Source organism: Raphanus sativus, unplaced genomic scaffold (genome assembly GCF_000801105.2).
Source record: "Raphanus sativus cultivar WK10039 unplaced genomic scaffold, ASM80110v3 Scaffold0123, whole genome shotgun sequence".
Lineage (NCBI taxonomy): Eukaryota > Viridiplantae > Streptophyta > Magnoliopsida > Brassicales > Brassicaceae > Raphanus > Raphanus sativus.
This window is the reverse complement of record NW_026615443.1, coordinates 57,090-63,523: the sequence shown is the minus strand read 5'-3', so window position 1 is coordinate 63,523 and position 6,434 is coordinate 57,090. Positions and strand designations below refer to the sequence as shown.

The 6,434-nt window shown below is 38.4% G+C and overlaps 1 protein-coding gene, 1 long non-coding RNA gene and 1 pseudogene across 2 annotated transcripts; all 3 read left to right on the top strand.

Moving 5' to 3' along the window:
• Positions 1-110: 110 nt before the first annotated feature.
• LOC130501210 (uncharacterized) lies at positions 111-972 on the top strand. The gene is made up of 2 exons (XR_008939578.1): positions 111-188; positions 540-972. It is a non-coding gene; the product is annotated as an uncharacterized LOC130501210 (long non-coding RNA).
• A 427-nt stretch (positions 973-1,399) lies between these two features.
• On the top strand, positions 1,400-3,225 carry LOC108805853 (uncharacterized; annotated as a pseudogene).
• A 419-nt stretch (positions 3,226-3,644) lies between these two features.
• Positions 3,645-6,277, top strand: LOC108809387 (mitochondrial import receptor subunit TOM40-1-like). Its single transcript, XM_018581532.2, has 11 exons — positions 3,645-3,901; positions 4,246-4,330; positions 4,432-4,534; positions 4,602-4,697; positions 4,777-4,827; positions 4,924-4,989; positions 5,273-5,374; positions 5,462-5,530; positions 5,621-5,704; positions 5,785-5,880; positions 5,974-6,277. Exons 1-11 carry the CDS (start codon positions 3,775-3,777, stop codon positions 6,025-6,027), a joined length of 933 nt encoding a protein of 310 aa, XP_018437034.1. The 5' UTR covers positions 3,645-3,774; the 3' UTR covers positions 6,028-6,277.
• Positions 6,278-6,434: the final 157 nt, after the last annotated feature.

Genomic DNA, 6,434 nt, shown 5'->3' with positions numbered 1-6,434 from the left:
CAAGATAAAGGCCTTGTAACTGTGAGTGTCCTGCTTCTTAATGACGTGACCCTTTTTATGCTAAGATTGCTCTGCTTAATTGATGTGTGTTCTTTCTTCTTCTTCTTTGGTGTGAAGGTGTGGTCTGCACCTAATTACTGCTACCGCTGTGGCAATGTCGCTTTATATTGAGTTTCGATGAAAACATGGTGAGCCATCTCTTCAGTTCTTTCCTATAGACATATAGTCTGTAGCTTTCGCTCGTCATGCATAGTATCCATGCCACCTTTGTCTCAACAAGTGAAGATTTCTCTTACTTAAGTGATATCATCACTCATTTTATTTTTGATATTCGGCTCTCTACCAGCTTTAAGTACACACTCTTGATTTGTATCTGCTTTTTGAAGTGGAAGGTTTAAGGAGAATAGTTAAGTAGGCCGTGTGTTGTTAGAATATCTGATTTACCATAGATTCTAGGTCATAAGTCATAAACATCACTGTATCGGTCATTATGTCTATGGTTTTAATATAAAAACCATGGGAATGCTTGTTATTACCAGGAAAGGGATGTGAAGTACTTCAACGAGACAGAAGAGAACAATCAAATGAGAGGGCCAAGGACTGGAGTTCCGTATTTTCTGTGATGAAACGACGATTATAGTTTGACGTGATGATTTGATGAGGAAGCGATTGCTATCATTGGCAATATGGTCAGGTCTCAAAAAGGTTTATTATGTAGATATAATACTTATCTACTGATGGATTCACTTATTATTGTACTTGCAATTTTTTGTCCCTCTAGGTAAACAGTTTCCTTTGTGAAATTCAACATTCAAGGCTTTATAGTTTTAAGTATTTTTTTTTCTTTTTGTTTTCCCCGATTGTTTCTTCTGTTTTGTTTACTTACACTGTTTCCTCCTTGCTTAGTTGTTGTTGTTGTTGTGAAGATGACATTACTTCTAAAAATAATTAAGTATCTTACGAAACTCGCAATATCTGAAATTCAAATATGACTACTTGTTGTCCTAGGAAGCTGTTTTTAGTCATTGGGATTTTGATGTGTAAGCTTTTAATGTTTCATCTAAACTTGGCGTAGGTGACTAGTGGTTGGCAATTTGGCATCAGCGGATATCCGCTATTTTAGCTTTGTTCTACTTCATCAGAATCTGAATCAAGTCTGTCCACTTGTATTCGATTCCCTACTTTTTGGTATTTGAATTTTGATAAATTCATTATTTTTAACTGGATATTTAATCGGTTTCTAACCTATATTTTTATCTTTTTAGTGAAAAAAAAAATTCGGTTATTTTTCTATTAAGTGATGTTCTTATAAAACTAAACTAGAAAAGCTATGTACGGAATTATTCAATATTTATTTTAAAATAAATTTAATAAATAATATAAATTTGCATAAAATACCATGACTGTAAAGATATTTATTTATTTTAAAATGTTTAAAAATTAGAGCTAAAATTATGATTTGTATTAATATATATAATATTTACAAATATCCGGTTTTTCTAAATCCAGTTGAAACTGATAACGGATAGTATGTATTTTACATAATAAGTCAAGGCTTACTGTTCGGTCATTCTTTTTTAGTAATCTAAGCTGATAAAAGGTTGCTGATCATCATCCTATCCAACTCTTACCTAACAACACTAGAGAGAAAAAATGGGTTCAACTTCGTATCATCACCAAACCTCTCCACCGTACTAGACCTAGCCCGTCCTTTCCTCCGAGGAGAGCTAGAGAACATCTCCCCAACCTCCCCTCCCTAATCGCCGTCCTCAAAAGCGTCGGCGCAGGCGAGTGCTGGCACAAACACGGAAGCTTCCTAGACCACCTCATCGACATCTACAAGATCCTCAAGCTCTGGAAAGCCCCCGAAACCGTCTGCCTCTGCGGCCTCTTCCCACTCGGCTTACTCCAACTCCTACGTCAACCTAGCCATCTTCCACCCTTCCACCGGCCGCGAAGTCGTCCGCGGACACGTAGGCGAGCCCGCCGAGGCCCTGATCCATCTCTTCTGCGTCGTCCCGAGGCAGACTCTGATCCACGACGACCTCCTCTTCAAGTACTCCGATAAAGAGCTCGTCGAGCATCTTGATCGCTCCGAGGCTTCTTTGAAGAAGGCCAAGGAGGAAGGGTGGTTCGATGGAGATGAAGAGTGGAGGAAGAAGGTTAACAGTTTGGTGCCTGAGAACGGCGTCGTGTGAAGCATATCAAGACTGGTGAAGAGGTTGTTGTGTCGAGGAGGGTGGTTGGTGTGTTCTTGCTGATGACGATGGCGGATTTTAGTGATCAGTTATTCGGGTTTCAGGATGAGTTGTTTTGTAATGATGACGGGAGGCTTGAGTTTAGAGGGAATAACGTGGCGGCGTTGTGGCGGGCTGGGAGGGGAAGCCTGGGCTGTGGATGAACTCTAGCTCCAGGATGGGTGCTGTTTATAGTTTGATTGTGAGGGGAGGAAGAGATTTTGATGGAGCAGAGGAAGAGGGATTCTGGGTTTGTGGTGAGGAAGGAGAGAGATGAAGATATTGAGCTCGTGGTGCCTCCTGTCTTCAGCTTCTGCACCAAGGTATCATGCGTTTCATCACCTCGTGTCATGATCATTTCATCGCTATGTCTAGGGATTGTATAGTTCTTTAGTTGAGCAGCTTTCATGAAAGTGAGCTTAATAGTTTATTGATAAGCTGCACATGTAATGGACAGGTATTGGATGCAAAGGAGCAGATAGAAGCAAGGGACATGTACTGGGAAGCTGTGCAGCGCAGCGACGCGAGCAAAGAAGGGTACTTGGAGAGAGCAGAGGAGAAAGTTGTTGGGGGTATTGAGAAGAACCCATATGTGGGAGAGCCACATGTGCTGTTGAGTCAAGTGTATCTGGGAAAGAAGAGATTCGCAGAGGCAGAGAGAGAAGCGGAGAGAGGGCTTCTTCTGCTGTTGCAATGGGGAAGTCCATGGGACAAGAGGATGTCATGGGAAGGTTGGATTGCTTGGGTTAGAGTTCTTCTCATGAAGTCACAGGATCAATCTTGGCCAGATGTTTCTTGGGGAATCTTGAACTTGGGTCTTGTGCGCTAAAAAAAAACTATTGCTTATATACCACAATAAAAGGTAATCGATGCATGTAGATTATCATCAAAGTCTTGTTGGCTTTATGATATATGTAATTCAGAATTGCAACCGCCAAACATATAATTGGTCACTGTACCATAAGAATAATATGACAGTTATTTCCAATGGTCACTGTACTATATAGCATTCTTTACTGTCTCAAGCCCCTTGCAACAAGAAGTTTTGATTGTTTTTTTTTTTTTTTTTTTTTTTTTTTTTTGATCAAAAAGTTTTGATTGTTTATGTCTACAGTAACGTCCATATAAATATTTTTTACATTCTAAAACTATTAACTTACCTCGGTAAAAGTGCTGACTATCTTAAAAATGTACAGCAAGCAAAGTTCATGAGTTCGTGTAAATATTTTCACATTTTAAAACTAGCAAGTTAAAAAATGTACAGTAAAAGTAAAAGTTCATGAATTAATGGTTCTTTTACCTCGAATTAGTTAAGAAACCGGAGAATGAACGGTTTGGAACCGGTTTGAGATTAAAAACCGAATCGGGTAGAACCAAAGATTTACAAAACCCCTTAGAAAACCAAAACCCAAAGAGACAAAGAGGATCGGATCATCGCCACCAAATAGAAGAAGAAGAAGAAGTAGAAGCAAAAACCCTTCCTTTTTTCTACTGTCGCCGTATAAAACATTTATCAAAGGCGGCGACGGCGGCGGCAATGGCGGATGTCTTCCCACCTCTCGTGACGTCGCAAATCGATGCCAAGACTAAAGTCGAAGAGAAAGTTGATTACTCGAATCTCCCGTGCCCTGTTCCTTATGAGGAAGTCCACCGCGAAGCTTACAGTTCAGTATCTCATTATCACACTTTCTCCCATCTTCATTTTCTTCATAGATGAGAGTGTTACTTTAGTCATATTGTATTAGTAAAAACCATATAGTATGATCTCAAATTGTTCAATTGTTCAGATTTTGATTGTGCTGTCTCAAGTATATATAAGCTAAGGCAACAATTGCTTGTAGCCAATTAACGTCTTGTGAGGTCTTTTCAGCTATGCTTATTCATATGATACCTTTCTTTTATTGAATCTTTTTAGTCAGTCTCTCCTTATGGTTTCTTTTACAGTTTTGGTGCATTTTTTATTTATGTCTCAATTGGTTTCTAACTGGTTTTTGGTTATTCTCTGCAGTGTCTTTATTAAAGTCTGAGAATTTTGAGGGTTTACGCTTCGACTTTAGCAAAGGGTTGAATCAAAAGTTCTCTCTCAGCCACAGGTTAGTAACATTATGTTTACTGTTTTATTGGCTTAACACTTACGTTTATATTGCGTTGCTGATTAAGTCTGTTATTGATTTTTTTTCTTCTTTTGAAATAGTGTAATGATGGGGCCAACAGAAGTTCCTTCTCAGTCACCTGACACGACGATCAAAATTCCAACAGCCCATTATGAGTTTGGTGCCAATTATTTTGACCCAAAGGTAGCATTTTTATATCTTATGGCCATCAAGAAGATATGCGAATGACATATATATATATAATACGCAGTTGATGCTTGTTGGAAGGGTTATGACTGATGGTAGACTCAATGCAAGAGTGAAAGCTGATTTAACTGATAAGTTCATCTTAAAGGCCAATGCTCTGGTAAGGTGCTGCAACTAGAGAAATGTGCTTGTTCTATGGAATATTGTATTTATCATCTTTTGTTTTACTTTCTTTCCAGCTGACAGGTGAGCCACATATGTCACATGCGGTGTTCAACTTTGATTACATGGTCACGAGCTTCTCTCTGTTTTAAACTCCTCCTATCCTTATGATGCTTGTATTTGGGTTCATCTGAAGTTTTTTTTATTTTCTCTGGTTTGTGTAGGGAAAAGACTACCGAACCCAACTTCAACTTGGCAACGGCGCTCTAGTTGGAGCAACCTATATTCAGGTAAAACTTGACTATGTGCAACAGCTGCAGTTTTGTAAATCTTTCTGCGTGAAGTTGAATAAATAGGAAAAGGGCTAGTCATCTTTGCAAAAAATGTCTTGTTTAGTAACTTAGTGTTGAGAGATGAACCATAAGTCGTTCGAATCATCTCTGTTGCCATGCTTAGTTTCTGTGGTGATAACAATAGTTGTCTTTTATAACAGCTAAAAGTTTTGGTATGGTGCACGTGAGAGATGTTGCTTAATACATTGTAGTGATTATATTTTCATGAATTTCTGGACAGAGCCTGACACCCCGTCTATCATTGGGTGGGGAAGTTTTCTGGGCTGGTGTGCCTAGGAAGTCGGGTATAGGTTACGCTGCAAGATACGAAACTAATCAGATGGTAATGCTGTCTTCTCAGTCAAATTTTTCACTACCCGTTTTCAAGCTATCAGTGAAGTGAACAACAACTACTATTCTTTACCAACAGGTCGCCTCTGCGCAAGTTGCTAGCACTGGTTCTGTAACTATGAACTATGTGCAAAAGATATCCGAGAAGGTACTTGTACCTTTTATCATTAAGCTCATCTTATTATACAGAGTGTGGAGAACAAACATGACAACCTTAACTACTTTTCATCATGATCAGGTTTCACTAGCCACTGATTTTGTGTACAACTACATTTCAAGAGATGTTGTAGCTAGTGTTGGGTATGACTACATTTTCAGACAGGTAAAAAAAATCACTATATATCCTCTGGAACGTAATGGAAGTGAAAAAACAAGCAACTAAGTCTGTGTGGTTTGTTACAGGCTCGTATCAGGGGGAAGATTGATTCCAACGGAGTTACATCAGCTCTCCTGGAAGAAAGATTGAGTATGGGACTTAATTTTCTTCTATCTGCAGAGGTAACATAAGGTTCTGCCTTGTTCTTTCATGTACTGAGATGTAACCGGAGACTCTTGTTTTAAACTGTTGATTGTGTTTTGTTTTTTTCACAGATTGACCGTAAGAAGAAGGACCACAAGTTTGGATTCGGTTTAACAGTCGGCTAATAACATAAGCAGAGCAGCACGCAATAAAAGCAGTGGCTCTATACACGCTGAGGCAGATTGCAGCAGTCAGCCGAGGGATTCGGTTAAAATTTGTTATTATTTGTATTTCCCTCTCAAGATTTCAGTTTAGGCTTCTATGAACAAAACCTTAAGGAAAAATACCTTAGGAAAAATGATTGGGCTGTTGATTTTCGGTTTAGGATTTCTCTTCAAGACATGCATTAAGAAAAAAATGTTTTTTTTTTGCCTTTTTGCTTTTAATGTCAGCATCTTTAACTCATTACTATTTTTGATTTGCTGAAAGCAAAAAAAATCTATTCGAATAATCTCATTTTTTTTCTTTAAAAATAATGTGAATAAAGAAACGTTATTTTATATTTTTATTTATTTTAGAATTTTTCTAATTA

What these genes read in the sequence shown, in the direction of transcription:
- LOC108809387 (XM_018581532.2), top strand. Translation starts at nt 3,775, where the DNA reads ATGGCGGATGTCTTCCCACCTCTCGTGACGTCGCAAATCGATGCCAAG. An exon ending in TGCAAAAGATATCCGAGAAG is followed by an intron (nt 5,531 to 5,620) that starts GTACTTGTACCT and finishes CATCATGATCAG; the next exon opens with GTTTCACTAGCCACTGATTT. An exon ending in ATGACTACATTTTCAGACAG is followed by an intron (nt 5,705 to 5,784) that starts GTAAAAAAAATC and finishes GGTTTGTTACAG; the next exon opens with GCTCGTATCAGGGGGAAGAT.